This window comes from Mesoplodon densirostris, chromosome 17, assembly GCF_025265405.1.
Source record: "Mesoplodon densirostris isolate mMesDen1 chromosome 17, mMesDen1 primary haplotype, whole genome shotgun sequence".
Classification (NCBI taxonomy): domain Eukaryota; kingdom Metazoa; phylum Chordata; class Mammalia; order Artiodactyla; family Ziphiidae; genus Mesoplodon; species Mesoplodon densirostris.
The window spans coordinates 66,505,637-66,525,871 of NC_082677.1; the positions used below are offsets into that span (position 1 = coordinate 66,505,637).

Genomic DNA, 20,235 nt, shown 5'->3' on the forward strand with positions numbered 1-20,235 from the left:
AATGTGTTTCAGTGCAGGGTCAACAGATGTCTTCATCTTAGAGATGGTTGCTTTCTCCACTGTTGTAATTAGGGAGGGTTGGTCACCTTCCAAGCTGAGTCTTATCTGACATGAAATCTGTACAAACTACTTTCCAAGTTTAACCACAAGGTAGCAAATTAGCTCTTTCTAGATGTATTTATCTTACTGCACGATGACTTGCATTTTATGGCTTCTAAATGAGGCATTTGTGACCAGGAAATCCAGCTCGGCGACAAGGGAGACAAACACTTATACCTATCCCTGCTGGTGTTAGGGAGACTCAAGGTTTATTACACGGGGCTGACATGTCAGAGACGCAAGGCAAATGCAGAGAATCTTCTCAAGCCCTAAGTCTGGATCCACTAATGAATGGGCTGCAGCCTGGTGAGCTGTCGTAACCGCTCACATCTCTTCTTCATGACCTCGTCGCCATCTGTAAAATACAGCCTTGCCCACTGATAGAGAAGTTCCAAAGACACCATAAGATCCTTGGCATCTGGGTGCTCAGGATGTACACAGCATCATGATTTCCTTCCTCAACTGGTTATGAAAAAAGACAGCCTCCAAAACCCTTCAAGCAGGAGAACCAGCTATTTTATTTCTTGTGAAAGACTCCTCTTTCTTCCATCTCTGGAACTCTGGGGCTGCGTGGCTCCTCTGCTGGGTCCCTGGGCACACCACAGGCAGGACCAACACCTGCAGTCTGAGGCATCACTTGACTCGGCTTCAGCGTTTATGATGAGGTAAGGCACAGGCAGTGTGGGCACACCTGGCCACTGATGCACTGCTGGGATAAATGACCACCTTATCCCAGAGTACTCCCCTTCAAAGCAAGCAGGGAGATGACAAAGATGAAGACCTTGGTAGAGTTGAAGAGGAAAAGACAGAAGTATTAACTTGTCTATGTATGCTTGGGAACAACCCGTAGAATTCAGAGCCAGACTGCAGTGTCACAAAGCATTTATCCACAGCCCCTGGAAGATCTGGCCCCTAGCCCTGCCTCTTGAAATCGGTACCAAGGAAACTTTGCACAAAGGCAGAGAAACGGGTATAATGATTCCCGCGTACCCAGCCTCAGCTTCCACAATTACCAACATTTGTCATCTACCTGCCCTCTTTTTTCCCCCTTGGGTATTTTAAAGCAAATTTCTTTTACCACATTATTTCACCCCCAAATATTTCAATATCCTGCCCCTCTTAGGACTGTCAGACAATAAATACCCAATACTCACTACCGGAAAATCAGCAATGTTATTTTTAATACAGCTGTGGTACAGAATGTTTAATTACAGCAGGGCAGAGATTCTAGTTAAATAAAATTAAAAACCTTTATTTTTCCCAAATATAAAATTACTAAATTAATGTCTGAAAAGAAAATATAACATGGTGAAAGCTTTACATTACACCACTATTCACCACAGGATTTATGATTTACCAATGACATACTCCACCATTTTGGCAAAAGGATGAAATTTTTAAAACAGTTTATAAACCTAACATAGCAAAGACTGTATACATCTCCATATTGCACTTTTTTTATGTACAAGAATAAAACAGTAAAGTCAAGTGTGTTGCATATACTAAGAACACCACAAATCTGTCACAATTAAACTTTATGCGGAAGCTGATGTGAGTATTAAAAATGTAGAAATGTCATACGTGTATGTACACAAGCCAAGACCGTATTAACAAACTCTATGTACATAACAGTATACTGTATTACTTTAAATGTTTAGCATAGTTGTGTTTATTAATACAGGCCTTTGGTTCTAAACTGCTTGACTAGTCTTAAGCTCACATAGTTTCTTAAGCTTTTGTATTTTTTAAATGCAAGTAAATGAGTATAAAAGCACTAAACCTCCGGGTTCACTGGTACAAAAATTACAATGGTCGGTTCCCTTAGGTCATCAAAAACTAGTCACAAAAATAGTTCTTGTATTCAACCTGAATGTGCCACAGGAAAAAAAAAAATATTTTCAAGATTTTCCAGCTTAGCCTAGAGGCAAAAGGTTACCCCAGCCTCGATTTCAGTGCTATGTACATTCCAGAATACTTGTTTTCTCCAGGCCGTTTATTTTTAATACTACTCTATAAGGAAGAATAAAATTTAACTCCAGCTTAAGAGTGTCCACCACATACCTCTGTTAAGACATAATGAAAATGTTGACTATTGCCAGCAAGGTTTAAAAAAATATGTGTGCCCTCCTACGACCCTGCAGAACATCTGCTATGAAATAATGCGGCTCTTTCTTTCCCTTCTCGCGCGTTCCCCTCAACTGCTCCTTGGGCTCCGCCTCCCCGGGTCTTGCACGTGCCCAGTGAGTAGCTTTGGAGGTCATCCTGAGTTTGCAAATGACAAAGCAAGTCCCCACACGTGGTCCACGAGATGAAGTCACACTACGGAGGACGAGCTGGTCATGCCATGAACCAGCGTGCTTGTTGGAGTCCCACTGATGGCGTTGAAGATGTGAAGGGAATTCGGCAAAAGGCTGGTCTTCTCCTCCAGGGGGCAAATCTCAAGGCACAGAAACACAAGGTTACCCAAGCGCAAACTGCTCCAAATGACACTTCTCACATTTATCATCCAGTGGCCACTGTTACTGTGAGTGGTGGTGCCCTCAGAGAGCTTGGCTTTGGCGGTTTGCAGAGGGAGTGTGTTAGCTCACCTCATAAATGACGTTTTTCAGATCAGGATTTTAAGGAGAAAGTCAAGAACAACACGCTTTGTTTCCTTTCCAGGTTAGTGAGTAGAGAGTCTTCTAACCTCACCAGGTTATAAGGCACCTTGAGGCCTATCCTACACATACTTGATGGGGACACGACCTGGCCCTGTCCCCTGGAAAAGTCTTTTTAAATTGAATCTGGAGCATCAGTGCTCTCTACCAGCTCCTTCTCTTAGGGTCTTACAGATTTCTATCCTGGGAGCAAGAGAGTGGCTGCCTCGCTGACCCTGATCAAGTCTCTTTCACACTCAGTAATGCAGGGAAGAATTCTAAGTGCAAGACTTGAGCTATTGCCAGGTGGAAACTGAGAAGAACATACACACCGATGCCCCTGGAAAATCCAAAAGCAAGTCTACTCCAGGTCATGACTCTTTTTGCTCAAGGGTTCAAAGTTTAATCTTCATAGTTGTTGAGATAATGGAAAGTTCAAGGTGTAGTTTAGAGCACAGCATGGCATTGTGTCCATACAATCTGGGAGTTTATTTTAGTACTCTCGGCCCACAATTTTCTTCCTACTTTCATCTTTTCTAGTGCTAAATGCTGGCACCCACTGATCAAGCTCTCCATCCTGTCTGGAGGCCCCATGGAAAAGACCTTGAGCTTTCTCCAAAAACTTGTTCCCATGAGACCCTCTCTTTCTGCTTAATGATTCACATGTTTATTCAATTTTGTTTGCCTACTTTTCTAAATGCCCAGGAGAGGGCTTCTTTTTGCACGTGCATGGTCATTATGTCAATGTCTGCCGTTGCCCAAACTCAGTAATAACTTTATGTGAGCCAGTTATCAAGAGCCAGAGAAATAAAATTAAAAAATGACATTACCATCCCATCTGAACGTGTGAGCATGGAGGAGAAAAAAAAGCAAGTTAAAGCATAGACATTTAAGTTAGTTTCCTACAACAGAATCCTTCTCACTAAATCATCACCTGGTATGTTAAGTGACACAAGTGGTCTTGGCCTCCATCTTGCGAGAATGAAAGACAGTACCGTAGGGAGGAGACAGAAGCAGTCATGTGCTATCAAGGTGCCAACACTAATCATAAAGACTGAGTCCGTGACTCAGAAGAAGTCACCGTGGCTGATGGAGAAGCAACAGGAGATGGCCTTTGAGATTTACTCAGTTCCCTGGGCAGCTGTCCCCGCTGATGACCACTGAGCCCACATATGTAATCCTACCAAAAGGAATTCATACAGGAAGACGACAGTAGCAGTGGAATCAGGAAAGCTGCCCACAATGACAAGGAATAAAGAAGTAGCCTTGAGGAACCCACGAGGGCACCCAGGTCAGCTGTAAACAGTAAAAAACTGAACGACCTTATCTTTTTAAATGGTGAAAGACACTTACTACAACAGAGAATTCCTTAAACCAGGCTGGTAAACCCTGTTCTTCCAAAGGATTGGGTGAATAAAGAAACTTCCAGGAACGGTACTGGTATTTTTTTTAGTGTGAGGTGTTTTGAGCTAGATTAAGTGATAAACAGGAGGACGGTGCTGGTCTCCTCTGGTCATATTAGACAATGACGGGTGAGCACAATGTTAGCGGCTCCCCAAGTACCCACGGTTAGGTAGTAGCAGCAGTGCAGCATGCTACACTATCCTTCAGAGAGCAAAATTCTGGAAGGATGTCAGAGGGTTTAGGCCATCATTGGGGGCACTTGAGACGCCAACTGATGTGTGCTCCCTAAAAATGAGAAGCACTCCAGAGTGGCACCTACCTGCTCATGCATGATTTCAGAAAGCTCTTTTGTCATTTCCCTGTAGTTGGCCTTCATTTCCTCCTGATACTCTAACTGGTCCTCTTTGATCAGCCGTTCATTTACCGCTAAGGCTTGACCGCAAGCTTCCACAAATTGCCTGGAATGGTGTGGGAGAGGGAAATCAAGGCATGTACAGAACAAAGGATGAGTCCAACTGGTAGGATCTCTTTCTTGAGTGAGCACAGAAATGATCAATACTTGAAGAAAAAGAGACATTTCCCGTGTGCTTTACCTGAAAACTTCTTTAAGCAACTTCACTTTATTGTCAGGATATCTTTTTGTGTTTGTGTCGTCTAAGAAAGCTCGGGCATATGCTAGTGGACCAGCATTGACCTAGATAAAGAACAAAGATTTTAAATTACATTATGAAGAAAATACCAATTATCATTAATTTAGTTTCAGTTGGCATTTGCTAAAAATGCTGCTTGAGTGAGTTAGTCATGACCTCTGCCCTCCAGGACTTAGGACCCCAAAGAGGAAACCATGAATAAAGCTCATGATGTTATAAGCGATTTGATTTTATCATCTCAGCCATCCTTAGGGCACTTGTGATGATGGTTCATTTTATGTAGGAAGAACCAATGCTTGGAAAACTTAAGGACCCGTTCAAGGTCGAATAGCCAATAAGCAAAACACCTGAGATCAGAGCCCAAGTCTTCCAACTGGTATTTGTGCTACATGACACTAAACTAAGAGGCCAATCTGGTGAGTGCAATGAAAACTGAAAAATTAAGCATATGAGCCAGCTTTAAAAAACCAACTGTTCACCTCATGGAATTGTGTAGCTAGCCATGGGCAGGCTGATCTGCTATCCTCAAATGAACTAACCATTCAGGTGGGCTGGAAAGACAAAGATTTGGGGCATTTAGCAACAGGATGAGTGAACCAGAGCCCTGCATGTCTCCTTTAATTCACCAAGAAGAGTTCGCTGAGGTTGGGTAAGTCAGGAAACGTGGGAGTGTTGAGAGAAAGAAGGTTAGACACACTGGATGGGAAGGAGAAAGTTCCAGGCACCTGAGACATCTTGGGGAAGGTCCTGACCATGTGACTAGTGCATGATTTTTCCTGGGAGGTCTGGTGGACTTGGAAGGTAAGTAGGGAGGGCCGTCTGTCTTGTCTGTGGCTGTCGGTGAAGGGGATGGGCTGTGGTCCTGGTCCACAGTGTACAGGACTTGCACAGTAACTGAGTCAAGAGAATTCACACCAGAGGTGAGGAGATGGGGGGCACAGACATTAGAGGTGGGGCCCTCTGAGACAGGGACAACTAGCGAACCTTCGGCGATGACTGGATATGATTACTGGATATGTGTGGAGAGCTATGTTAACAACCTAAAGGTAGCCCAAATGAAGGATTATCCAAAACGATACGTATGTTCAGTTTTAAGAAGATGCAGAAGGGAAGCTGATGAGACTTCATAAAGTCCAGCATGACAAGATCTTGGAGTAGAGTGCAGAATCACGGAGCCACCTGATGGCTCTGTCCTGTACAACAGCAACCCCAGAGGCTCTTGGTGGAAGAATTAAAGAAACACACAAATAAAACAATAAAGTTCATTTCCCCTGACTCCAGCTTTGTTGTTACCCTGGAGGGTGCACGTGTATAAGCTTAATCTCCTCATTTCATCATGGAATTCTTTGCTTTTAAAGATGATCGGGCATTTATAAAACTCTAAGGTCACTCCTAGAGACTGTCATATGGAGTGAAGTAAGTCAGAAAGAGAAAAACAAATATCGTATATTAACACCTATATGTGGAATCTAGAAAAATGGTACAGATGAACCGGTTTGCAGGGCAGAAATAGAGACACAGATGTAGAGAACAAACGTACGGACACCAAGTGGGGAAAGTGGGGTGGGTGGTGGTGGTGGGATGAACTGGGAGATTGGGATTGACACGTATACACTAATATGCATAAAATAGATAACTAGTAAGAACCTGCTGTATTAAAAAAAAAAACCCCTCAAGGTCACTATCAAATGGCAGGGCACATTTTGCCCTTTAGAAGGCTAGACCCGTCCAGCCCCATCCCTTACTGGCACACACACCCTTCCACTGGCCTTAGATAGAGGCTGGATGTTCCCAGGCCAGGTTTCGTTTTAAGCTGCAGAAAATTTTGGCCTCTGGCCTATTATCTAATCAATCATGTGGCTGGAATATTTATCATATTCGCTTGATAAATTATTTTGGCACATTAGTCTTTTGGGCCGTAAGGGAAGAGGCTGAAAACATCTGTGAAAACTTTTGCAGTGAATGACATTTAGAAAAATGTTAGGTAACAGCTCAGCGTGGATCTGATAAAAAGTTGACAAAAACTAACTTCAGGAAATGAAACCATTGTATTACAATCTATAGGTAACTTTCATAAACACACCCTTCCAGAAAGAGAAAATAATTGGATATGGGAATATATACATATACATAAAGCAGATGCTAGAATTATTTATACACATTTAAAAACATCAATAAAGCAAGAGGCATGCTGGTCCCTGGAGGGAGTGATTTAACATCTAGTAATTTCTTAGGAAATCATATACGTAAAATACCTGAAAAAAAAGAACCCCTATGGTTGAAGTGCACTATACAAACATAAAGGTGCATATATCATAAGTGCTTAGCTTGATAAATTTTCACAAACTGAACATATCTGTGTAATCAGCACCTAGATTCAGGATGACTCTGTCCATAAATGGTACACATCACTTGAACAGCTATAGGAAAAAAAATGTCTTGACCCCTATATGCTACCACATACAAAAACCAATTCAGATTGATTGCACACCTACACAGGAATATAAACAAAGAATACATAGAATGTCTCTGACACAGATTTCTTAAAGAGGACACACAAATAAAGGAAAAATTGATTAGCTGGGCTCTATTAAAATGAATAATTTTGTTAATAAAAGATACCATTAAGAGAGTGAAACTTAATGTACTTTTTCAGGTGCAATTTTCATAGAAACCAGAAAACAATAGTTTTATAAGAAAACCTATAGCTATCCACACTTCTTTATATTTAAAAGAGTCTTTATGCTTCCAATTAGGCACCCAGAATTCCTCAAATTACTGAAAAACCAGGTTGTATGGAGAGCCATCTCCTACTCCTGGCAGACAACTTGGTGAGAATGACACGCTTGTAGCCCCAAGGCTACTGCCCCTCTGGTGTCAGGAGAAACTGCACAGATATTGAAGGGAGGTAACGGGGATCACCTGATAAAGCCAGGGATCTACACTGCACCTTGCTGGTGTGAACGACCTAAAATCTCCCAAGGTCTAAGGATCTGTTCTCTGTTGCCCTGTGGTTTGCTTGGTCCGGCGCCCAGCTCACCTGGACGCTCACACTGCCCTGGAGTTTGAGCTGCAGTTTGATCATGTCCACTTCGGCCGAGGAGCACAGCTGCCGGAGCTCAGCCACCTTCTTACTCATCTCGTCAATGGCCACCTCGATGGGGTTCAGGTCCGTGTGGTGCTGGTACATGACGGGGATCCGCTTCTTCACGTAAGGGAAGCAGTGTATGGCTGTGGAGGAACACGGCCTAGAATGAGTCCACACCTTGCACGTGCTTCACTAGTACTGAGGTAGAAGTGATCATTACTCCCATTCTACAGATGAGGAACCCAGAGCTTGCCTAGGTCACATGCCAGTATTTCGTGGAACCAGAATACTGTCCTCGTTTATCATTGTGCATGACAGGCATCACATAACGTCAAGAGAGTTGGGTTCTTGTCAACTTTAATATGAGAAGTTTGTCTTTGAAGAAATCACTTTATCATTCCCTGCTCAATTTTCTTGCCCATAAATGCACTACTTCCTTGGAAATTATGAGAGCTGAATGAGCTAGTAGGTATAAGATGGCTTTGCAAATATAGAAAAGACTAAATAAACAGCTCTGAGATATCATATAATAAATTAAGTCCAGAAAACAGTTCCATAGAAATATGCTTGAGCCATAGAACAACTGTGAATCACATGCTTAAGTTTGTACAGCCAGAGAAATCAATGAAAAATAACATGAGAATATATTTCCAAGCAAAGTATTTTATGAAGCAGAAATTCACAAACTCTTTGAGTTGCATAATAAAGATATTTTAAAACTTTTAAATGATTCAAAAACATTAAATAAAAATATTTAATTTTTCTCACTTTTTTTTTTTTTTTACCAAAAAAGGTGCCACTTGATATTGTTTTCCTTTCTTATAATAAGACACCTGAACATATCAACACCAAAGAGTTCATTTAAAGAAGAACAGAAAGGTTTTCCTGGAGGCACAGTGGTTAAGAATCTGCCTACCAACGCAGGGTACATGGGTTCGAGCCCTGGTCCAGGAAGACCCCACATGCCGCGGAGCAACTAAGCCCGTGCGCCACAACTACTGAGCCTGAGCTCTAGAGCCTGCGAGCCACATCTACTGAGCCCGTGCACCTGGAGCCCATGCTCCACAACAAGAGAAGCCACCACAATGAGAAGCCTGCATACCGCAAGAAAGACCCAACGCAGCCAAAACTAAATACATAAAATAAATTTATAAAAAAAAAGAACAGAAAAATAACTGGTTCCAATTCGGTACTGTTTTACATTTCTACCTTATTGCTTGTATGGTATATGTAAAAATCTATAATATTCTTATTTAATATATATTTATGAATAGACAGGTAGATATATGCTTAAAAGCTTATTTTATTTTTTAACAAGCTAAAGTAAGATGGAAGTGTTATGTTTGGATTCTTTACTATTTACTAAGTGGCTGGGGAGGGTTTACTCAAAAAGGACTGATCACAAAATGAGAAAGCCCAGCTCCCTGCAAAACACAGAGTTCCCTCGGGTTACCCAGAGTCTGAACAAGACTGGAAAAGACATTCAACGTGTTGCTACTTTGTTTGTCACACACTTACAGGCCTGTTCTAGTCGCTACATGTTTTATCAATCTAAGGCCAAGGGTCTGTGTCTACTATTTCTTCTGTGTTCTTTGTGGACATAGAGTTTTTAAGTGGCAACCCTGGGATTGATACGTCCTCTTCGGACTGAAGGCTCCTTTGATACGTGACAAGAACTAGATGCTGCTGTTTATCAGCCAGGGAGACAGAACACGGTCCTCTGGCCAGAGGTGAACTCGCATGTGATAGACTGACACGCTTTACAGAGGGGAGGGCCACTGCATCCTCACTTGTCAGGACACACGTTTCATGAGGCTAACAGCCATGTCCAAACACACGTGATTAGCGTTATCACAGTGTTTTTGAGTGCCACAGTGCGGTAGTGCCATTATTTCAGAGAGAAAAACCAACTCCAACGATGTCTGTGAGATGTCCACGTTACGCTGATTTCGCTCAGCCAAATAAGTCCTGAGTCACTGCTGCTTACGATGCTTAACTGGAGAGTAAAAGAGGCAAAGGAGGGGTGTAATGATACAGGAAACTCTGGTCTGTGCGTGAGCCTCCCTGGTCCACACAATCTGGGACTGCCCCGGCCCCTGCCTTCCTTGCTGGCCTCATCTCTCCTCTCACTGGGGCTCACTCAGCTCCAGCCACACCTGCCTGCCGGTCGTGCCCTAAATGTGCCAGGCACAGGGACCCCTGCCACTGGCCTCTGCCCTGACGGCGCCTTCTCCCTCCAGACATGTGCAGGGCCCACTCCCTCAACTCCTTCAAGTCTGGACTGTCAGTGAAACCTACCCTGGCCACGCCATTAAACTGCAGCCCCCCTGCCCCCAACCCCACAATCCCAACCCCCTTTGCTTTTGTCCAGAACATGTATTACCTTCCAACACAGAACCATTTACCCATTATATTTACTGTTTATCATCTGCCTCCTCCTGCTAGAGTCTAAGCTGCACAAGCCAGAGAGCTTTGTTTTGTTGATATGCCAAGTTGGAACACTGCCTGTGCTCAATGAATTTAGCTGAACTGAAGAATGTGTTACTGCCCAAATGGCTAAATGAAAGAGCAAACTGGCCTGGAAGGTAGAAAATTAGGTGGTGGACTGAGTGAGCCACCGTGCTACTAATCAATGGCCCACACCAGGGATCTGCAGCCCTTCAGGCAGGAGGACGAGGAAGAGACGGCGGAGAAGCTCGGGTGGGTGTACGGGCTGGCTGGACTGAACAAAGGGTGAGGGGCGGGAGGATACTTCCAACCTGAGTAGGAGTCTGGACATGATTTGGAAGACTTTGGAACAGTGACCGGGAAGAAACTCCATGGAATGAGTTCCATGAAATCAGGAACAGAGGGGATCACGTAGGGAGGCAGGCACAGAAATTTACACCAAGGGGGCCTGGAGGGCAATCATTGGGTTTTTCAAATGATTCCATAACTGCAGCTAACTGACTAAACCATTCAGGAAAGTGAGCCAGTCTGGGTTCAGAGGGCAGGGAGGGCAGGGAGGGCAGGGCGGGGCTCCCCGACAACTTAGAAGGCCAAAGGTCAGCTCTGAAGCAATGCAGTGGAAGAAAAACCTAAGGGATTAATAACACAAGGGAAAACTCTCAAATTCAAAGTCTTCAGAATATCCTGGTCTGTGTGTCTTTAACTGAAGGTTGATGTAGTTTATAGGCTCTTAATAGCATTTTTTATAAACCCTTCTCTAAATCTTTACACTACCCAGTAATTATCCTCCAGAAATTCTGGGAATCTTTCAGGGCAAAAACTGCACCCCCTTTTGGTGCTGTGTTGTGTTATAATCTCCTTTCACTCCTCAGCAACCTCAAAAGGCAAGGAGCTCAATGGTGGGTGAGATGTAGCAAAATGAAGTACATTCTTTCCCCACCTGGGCATAATTTACAAAATTCTTTGACACCAGATGGATAGTACAAATCTCTTTTTACAGATGAAAAACTAAGGTGCAGAGAGGTTAAGTGACCTGCCCAAGGTCACACAGTGAGGATGTGACTGGGTCTACAGGACCCAGGCCCAGGCTCTGCACTGCCCACACCTTCTCAAGGTGGTTATTTCCCAAGCCAACAGCCCCTGTGTCTACTTTGCCTTTCTCTGCAGTGGGGTTACTCTTTGTCCCCTCTGCTCTGGTAGGTACAGAGCTTTGCTCTAGCCCGTTATCTAATCTAAAATATTTCTGTGACAAAACGGGAAACTGGCCAGGAAAGTGCCTCATGGTAACTGTTTATGAATCAGTATGCTACCTGAGCAGAATGATCATAATAAAAAATCCTGACCTTGACTCATCAGTGAGCTAGGTTTATTTAAATCAGCAGTTCTCAAACTTGAGTGGCATCAGAATCACCTGGAAGGATTGCTTAAACACAACCTTCTGGGCCCCACCCCAAGAGTCCTTGATTCAGAAGGTCTGGGTGGAGCCCAAGAGTCTGCATTTCTAACAAGTTCCCAGGTGATGCTGATGCTGCTGATGTTTCCAGGAACAACCTTTGATAAGCACTGATTTGAGGTCATCACAGCTGTAGAGATAAACGTGGTAAACTGGTAATTCTCATCAAATGACTCCACCTAGAAATGCAGTTATTTTGCTTAGTAAGAATTTGCTGCTGTGTCCATTAGAAAAACAATTCATTTACCTATGGGGAGGGGCTAACGTTTTAGAGGCCAATATTGTTTGTGCCTTACATGTTATCTTATTATTCTAAAAGCAGGAGCAGAGACTCCTTCTTTAAGAATGTAGGGTTTTGGGGGTTCTTTTTGTGTTTTAATTTTTATCTCAGTTCCCTCATAAGAACGGTGAAAAATCCTGTGCAATATGCTGTTCTGAGCTATTTCATAATGAACCATATTCTTTCCTTGGTAACAGCTTTACTGAGACATAAATCACACACCACACAATTCACCCACTTAAAGTGTACTGTCCACTGGCGAGGGTGGAGCCTCACCTGAAACACGCCACCCTCACAGCGCTCCTTTCACTATTACAATGATCCCTGTTCCCGCCCAGGAGGAACACCTGACAGCATCGACTGCTGGACAAGCAGCGGGTGCTTTCCAGGTTCGACTTAAGTGAAAAATGTGCTTCAATAGCAGATATAGACACAACTGGCATTCTCAATAGCCTCCTCACCAACTTTTTTTTAAGTCAAGAAAGCGTTTTATTTCAGGTTACCCGTCATTTGCTGACCCTAACCCTAAGAGTGATGGAGTCAAGCTCCCCTAAAGAAGGTAGAAATCACTCACAAGATGACTCTACACTTGTCAGGAACAGGGAGATAATGCACAGCATAGTTCTGGGGGTGGGTGATCAATGGCTAAGCAGTGCCAAAGGATCCATTAAAACTCTGGCACAGCTGAATGGGCAGCCTGTGAATGCAGTGAGCTTCCTGGTACTGGAGGTGCCCAAGCTGAAGGTGGACAGCCACTCAGAGACTAGGTGGGTGGGGTCCAGCCTCATGTCCCATTTATTCACCCCACCTAGAATCTCTGAGCAGGCTCATGCTGGTGTGTAAGGGGTCTCTTCCCATGACGCAGATGCAGCACTGTGTGCGGGGGTTCTTGACCCGGGGGTGGGGCACGGGTCTAGAGAGTCTGCAAATCCCTTGAAATTGTGTGCAAAAGCATTCTGAGCTGTTTTCACCAGATTCTAAAAAGGGTAAGTTACCTGACATTGGATATGAACTTCTGGTCTGGTGGAAGACTAAAATACAAACAGGTAAATAGAAAAATGTCATGAGTATTCGAAAGCAAGCATTAGATCCACGTTAAGCTGAAATGGATATGTAAGGAAAGTTAACTAAGCTCGAAGGGCCCTTCCGATTCTAGACGCTTCTGGACCCCTTCTGGAGGGCTCTTTCTCTTGACATCTGGCCTGATGTCTGGGTGTGACTCTTCAAGAAAGGGGCCAGGAGGACTGTACCGGTCAGTATGGTGCGCCGCTTGCACTGCTCTTCGACGCCTCCCTGCCTCTTCCCAGCCTGGGTGAAGGGCATCTCAAACATGAAGCGGCGAATGTTGTGAGATCTTTCAAACTCCGTTTTTCTTTCTTGCAATTCCTTCTCATCAAAGAATGGGATCACATGAGTCACCTGGATATACGCATACTTGGAATCCAGATCCTTCGGGTTGACCTTTAAATGCAAAAAGGAAATGGAATATTGCCATTGCTGTTGAAAGGACTCCTCCAAAGCATGCCGAAGCTGTGGTTTTCCACTTAGTATTAGTAAACGTTTGGGGAAATTTCAGAAAAGTTTGAAAAAAAATAGTACAACGAACACCCACATACCCACCACTGAGAACAATTGCTAATACTTTGCTATATTTGTGTCTATTCACACACACACGTATATGTAGACTTTTTTTTAGCTGAAGCGTTTCAAAGTAAGTGGTTCACATCATGACACTTGAGCCAGCATCTCCTAAACATGAGGATATTCTCCTCCATAACCACAATACATCATCATATGTAACAAAATTAACACCAATTTCCTAATAGTGCCAAATATACCAAGTTGAGATGAATTTCTCTAATGTCCCAGAATATTATTTATGGCTATTTGTGTTTGAACCAGAATCTAATCAATGATTGCATTTTACATCTAGTTTTGTCTCCTTAGTCCTGTTTAATCTAGACTATTTTTTTTCCATGACATTGACTTTTTTGAAGACATCATGCTAGTTTTTGTGTGGAATGACTCCCCGTCTGGATTCCTCTGATTATTTTCTAAGCCGTATTTTTACATATTTGGCTTAGAGACAAACATGTTTACTTTACTAATAATGTTTAAAGCCTAGGCCCCCAAATCATAATTAATCTGTAGATAGATTAGATATAAACAGATGTAGATGAATTAATTTAATACAGGTACAGACTAACCTAAGACTGCTCAGATTATAAATTTAGTTCCTGACAGACTCAGCACATGAATGCTTTTAAAACTACACGGCTAGACCTCGTGGTGCTCTAACTTCTGTGACATGCTAGAAAATGAAACATAGGCACTTTCCATACAAAAACAAAAGTTAATTTATTAGGGAGACAAATCAACTTTGCACATATTGGTTTTAAGCTTCTAGAGCAATAAAAGGGGACATGAAAGAAATGACCATACAGAGAATTTGGAGACGATCCTGGAATGAGGGCAAACAACTGAGATCAAGATGGGTTTACTGGTCCCAAATGATCATGCACCCCTGTTCTCTTAACAGAGACGTGTGTGAAGAAACATGAAAAACAGATGTGCAAGTGCCTTAAACTCTAGAAGTTCAGAAAATACATAGTCATGAGTTATTTTTCTTTTAGAAGGGGCCATCTGGCCAATCACTATAATTGTATTCAAACCTCTTAGACTTAACTTTCTTTAGCAGAAACAATTTGAAAGCAGAGGAAATGACCATTCTTGCCTATTTTTCCGTGGTGTTTCCCTAGTTTTCACTTTCAAACTTGTATGTGTGCATCAGCAGAAGGAATAAAGGACTGGCGTTTGAGGAAGAGAAGAAGGTCTCGGACGTCTTTTGGCGGCTGCATCAAGGACCACATATCAAAAGGGCAAGAAGAACCAATGCGTGAGAACCTTGATAGAAGGTGGTTAAGGTTAAAGCCACAACCTGACCCAGACAAAGGTCTTGGTTTCAGAGAAAAAGGCAAGTTGGACCTGAGTGATTTGGTCTAGAAAGGAAGTAGGTCTTCATAAGGTTGTGTTGAGGTTTCTAGCTAAAAAGGGACCAACAGTGTACGTCTGTCCCTTTTCCTTTGTGCAACTCTATTAAAATGACAGTATAGAATTAACCAGCAAGGACCAAGAAGAGAGGACAGACAGCAGTGGATGAGTTTAATGAGTATCTGGAAGGCAGGTGCATGGAGATGTACTTCCTGACTTGGGAGAGAAAGTTCTAATCCAAGTTCCCATGGAGAGGGGCAACAACAGGGGAGTCAGATCACCCCACCAAAGCCTGTTGTGATAGACTTAATGTCTGCGTTCCCCCAAAATTCTCATGCAGAAATCTTAACCTTCAATGTGATGGTATTAGGAGGCAGGAGGTGATTAGGTCAGGAGGGTGGAGCCCTCATGAATGGGATTAGTGCCCTTATAAGAGGGACCCCACAGAGCTCCTTCACCCCTTCCTCCATGTGAGGACATGGCAGTAAGACCGCAGTCTGTGAAGCAGTTAGAAGAACCTCACCTGACACCGAATCTGCCGGTGCCTTGACCTTGGACTTCCCAGCCTCCAAAACTGTGAGAAATAAATTTCTGTTGTTTATAAGCCACCCAGTCTATGGTATCTGTTATGGCAGCCTGAATAGACTGGCATCTGTAGAGGACCAGGACCAGGATTTCGGTGACCAGGAGATGTGTGGGGTGGCAAGTGGCCCAAAGTCTATGTGAGGTGGCAGAACCCCGGGCTCCCTTCCCTAGTCCCAGCCCCACAAGACAGAAGAGACTGTTCCTTGGAGAAACCAGTCTGGAAAAAGTCTAAGTGGGTTCACCAGTCTCAGCAGAAAGCAGGGGCAAGGAACAGAGCAGGATGCAGGGAGGCAGGTGAAAGACTGCAAGTCAGACGTGGGACCTTCGCCCTTGCTCATCCCCTGCCTCCAGAATTCAGAATTACCCCCTCCCTTGTCCCTTCCCTACCACCTGGGCAGGAGACTGGAAGAGTCTTCTCTGGAGAAAATGAAGGGCCCCAAGGAAACAGATTCCAGACACTGGGGGCTCCAAAGCAGGGCTCAGGCCAAAAAAAATGAACAAAGGATCCTCCAAAAGGATGAACTGAGAAAGAGGTAGAGCTTATTGCTGCTGGAAACTGAGCAGGAGAAGCATTTTTAATGCAAAGAACAGAAGTTCTATCTTGGCCTGAGCTTCTGGAAGCAAAGGGATCCCATCTCTCGGGAGATGTCCTGAAGACAGTGGAACACATAAACATATAGGAAAAACGTGTACGTTCAGAAAGGGTTTTCATGAGAGCAATACAGCAGAGGACAGCCTCTCTAAGTAGAAAGTAGATCTCATTCCTACAAATGTGCTGGCTAATTAGTTCATTCCTTGGTCTCTCTGTCTGCCCATCCATCTGTCCATATATCAAACAATCAGTCAGAGTGTCAAGTAACATGCCAGGCACTGTGCTAAGTGCAAGGAAAAACTACAAACAGAACCTAGGACCCTACTCTTACAGAGTTTCTAAATAGTTGGACTAAAAACAGTATATCCTTTCAGATGATAATTATTTTGTAAAATATCTTTTTATAATATTTTTTAAAATATCTTTAAAATTATGAAATAAAGGTTTGCTTAATGAAAGACACCTGGGACACACAGAAAGGTATTAAGAAAAAAAAATACACCTGCCACTCAAGGCCAACCACTCCTGACTTTTTCCTGGGTCTTCCTTTTTTCTACCACATTTATAAATATTTAATATATGATCAATCATACATAAAAAAACAATATTATATTGCTATAATACGTTTCCAAGCATAGTCATACCTTGCCAGAATCTTGTATCATTTTGACGTTTTCAGAACCAAATTTATCTGAGTAAAGTTTAAGGAGTCTCTGAGAAATTTCTGACAGAGGCGTGAGTTTGGGCTCCTTGTAGATATACTCCTTTCCATCTTCATCTTCAAAGAATCCCTGTGACATAAAGCACAATTAGAGCTATCCCCAAATATAAGCCCAAGGCTTACCACCCAGGAAGGATTCTTTTGTTACAGGAGCTAACAACAACAAAAAAGGGAATGATTCTAAAAACAAAATCAGGCTTTCCGAATAGGAAGGAAAATGATAATAATGTGAGGTCTGGGTGCAAGGTAAAGGCGAAACACAAAATTGCAAACTCATCCAAGAATGCTGTAGTTAAGTGTTGAGGGAAATGAAAGATTGGGGATTCAAGACTGTGTTCCCTCGGTGAAGTCTAATCATGGGATTCAAGCCTGTTTCACATTCCCAAGGAGCAGAACTCACTAAGACATGACTCAGCAGCCTGCTATCCGCAGGCCTCAGAAACGCACACACATCCCTTCTCCTGATCTCTGCCGTTTACTTGGGATTTTACGGCATAAAAGGAAGCATTCTGGTCTGGCAAAAGTTATGTGAGGTTGGTGTAAATTCTATTTTGTCTCCCTGATGAGACAAATATTAAAGGGCTGTAGTGTAAGATCAGGAAATATTTTCATTATCACCAGTCATCATCTGTTTTAGCACCAATCATGTCTCGATACAAGAAGGCTAAGTATTGCACGGGAAGTGAAAAAGGTTGAAAACTAAAAAGCCCAGATTGGGGTTAATATTTGAAATAAATTAAAAAAAAATTTCTCATCTAAAATGAAAGAGAGAAAATGGTACAAAAAACACAGTATATAAAATAAAAAAATGCAGGCTAACATGAAACAAAAAACACCCACATCAAACTAGGAGTTTAGATGCAGTAATTTCACTACATTACTTGTTTTTTATGCATTTACTGTAATTACCTCCACATCTGTTTCACTGTCTGTAAACTGGTATTGCTATAAAGTTATAAAAGACAATAAATAACAGGATAAATTGAAGGTTATATAATGCTCATAGAAAACCACACACTCTGAATAAATGGATTGTAATTTATACTATTTAATCATGTTAGAGACTTGGAGGTTAAACTTTCAGTTAAATTTAAATGACCCCTTTTCTAAAGGGTTTCTGAAATATTACAATGGTAAATCTACTTGCAGAGATATTGTATTATAAAAGATAGAGAAGCACAGGGACAAAGGAAACCAGAAAGTCTTAATTTTGGTTTAAAACATGCAGTATAGACGTGTAAGGGAACAGGTGATTTATTTCTGTAAATGGAATAAAATGTTAATTTTGTTTTGGAGTTTGTAATGACTGGACAGATATACATACAGACTTGAAAAGGAAACTTGCAAACCACACTGAAGTACCAAAGATGCCGCTAAGAATATCTTATGGAAGGAGAACTTACCGCTGCCTTAAGAAAGTAATAAAGAAAAGACAGGAAGAAAGAAAAAAAGGCAGAAAGTTTACTATTGAGGAAGATAAGAACCATACTAAACATGACAAATTCATCAAATTAGCATTTCTAAAAAACAGAAAATTTACAAAATACCACTTTGTATATAGAGTTTAAACAAGAAAAAAAGGACTTGGGACGGCCTAGAGAACAGAGAGGAGGCTCACCTGTCCGAAGAAGGCAACTCGGAAGTACGTCCCCAGAAGCCTTCGGCCTGAATGCATGACCTCGGTCACCTTGCTGTAGGCTCGGTGCAGTGTGTCATACAGATGGGCCAGCCTCTGGAAAGCAGAACAAAACCCATTTCTTCCCACTTGCAACTAGTAGAATTATTTTAAAATAACAATGAAATGATACTATATAGGTGAAAATTCGTTGGACTTGAGTTTCAAAAAAAAATCAAGAATGAATTTTGACAGCACAACCGGTAGTGATTATTATCCAACTGCTTTTGTTTTCTACCCACAGGGCCATCCTGCATACTGAAGACCCACTGGATTTCCAGTGCAGTGAGCCCATTCAGTCCTCTGATGACGTCTGCAGTCTTTGCTCTTCCTACTCCATTCCTTAGCTGAGAGAAACTGGATGGCCTCCCCAGCCCAGGAAGGATGAAAGAAAGGGTCACTGTTTTCCCACGAAGGTGGAGTGCCAGAATTCCCAACCCCTGTCGTTTGAGATTTGAGGTCTGGGTAGAGGTGTGACACCTGATGGCTCTGAGGATGGCGACCCGCCAGTGTCACGTGGCGGGTCAGAGGCCATTGCTCAAATGGCCTGCTTGCGCTTTCTGCATATACGAACGTCTGGGGATGTGTGTCACTCAACTGTCCTCTCAAACGGGAGAAAACAAACCACTCAGGTACCTCAAAATCCCTCCGCTTCTCGTAGATGGGGATGATGAGCTTATAAATGTCGGCGATCAGCTCGTAGCGCTCGGCCTTCCAGAGTCCGTCTGCACACTGTTCCAGGAGCTCCATGAGCACGTCCTGATCAAAGAAGAAGGCCCCCGGCCAGGAAAGAGTGTTACAGGGAAACTGGCACTGTGCTCCTTGCAGAATACATAAATGGTTAAGACGGCCAGGAAGGAAATTTCAAAATATGTAATATTTTTAAACACTAACTTCCAGGTTCTTTTTTTTTAATGAGCTATTTTCCAAACATGTTTACAAACAGAAACGAAGGGTCACATTGTGTAACTGTGTAATAGTTAAATGCATGGGAAAAAATTGAAATGGATGGTTTCACACAGGCTCTCAATTTTTGTTTAGTTTTCTCTTTCTAAATATAATTTAGATTTTCTTCCTTTCTGAGGAACAATGACAATGCTGAGACATGGAAAGTCACTAAGCATGACTTCAAACCAATTTAAACATCTTAGAGCACTTCAGTAATGGAGTGCGGTAGGTACTGTGCCTGCCTCACCAACGTTCTTTCCCTTTTCCTTTCAAGATTTCTAGCTACTGAAGTTTGGGCAGTCACCCTACCTCCATTAAAGCCCTTGAACTTTGGAAGAAGCTAACACTATGACTCAAGGGCTGGGACAGGTGCCTCAGGTTTAAACTAACCAGCATAAATCTATTTTCCGGCCAATCACTGCTTCATCATATGACCTAAGCTGGCCAATCAGGGTGAATTTTAGGACCCTTGCTGGGAATGCTGGGACAGATGCTCTCAGCAGACTGCACATGCCAGCCCCAGTCAAGCAGGTAGCTTGACTGGGGCTGGCATCCATCCCATGGCCAGCCAGGGGCCTGTCTGCCCTATGAACAGAGTGGAGAGCTCCTCCTCCCTTCCAAAGTAACTGTATCTTTTACCACTTTGTTAAACCATCAGATTGATT

General features: G+C 42.8%; 1 protein-coding gene across 7 annotated transcripts in view; it reads right to left on the reverse strand.

Annotated features, from left to right (window-relative positions):
* Positions 1-225: 225 nt before the first annotated feature.
* DOCK9 (dedicator of cytokinesis 9) overlaps positions 226-20,235 on the reverse strand; it is a 282,273-nt gene continuing 262,263 nt past the window's right edge. For 6 of the 7 annotated variants that reach the window (XM_060080175.1, XM_060080172.1, XM_060080174.1 and 3 more), the window contains 8 exons: positions 19,259-19,381; positions 18,566-18,679; positions 16,871-17,017; positions 13,309-13,519; positions 7,830-8,020; positions 4,733-4,833; positions 4,459-4,597; positions 1,301-2,536 (listed from right to left, as the gene is read on the reverse strand). In XM_060080175.1, coding sequence (XP_059936158.1) covers positions 2,414-2,536; positions 4,459-4,597; positions 4,733-4,833; positions 7,830-8,020; positions 13,309-13,519; positions 16,871-17,017; positions 18,566-18,679; positions 19,259-19,381 — 1,149 coding nt within the window. In that variant the 3' untranslated portion in view covers positions 1,301-2,413. Of the gene's footprint in view, positions 881-1,300; positions 2,537-4,458; positions 4,598-4,732; positions 4,834-7,829; positions 8,021-13,308; positions 13,520-16,870; positions 17,018-18,565; positions 18,680-19,258; positions 19,382-20,235 lie in introns of those variants that run through there. The other variant, XM_060080170.1, reaches the window with a different exon arrangement.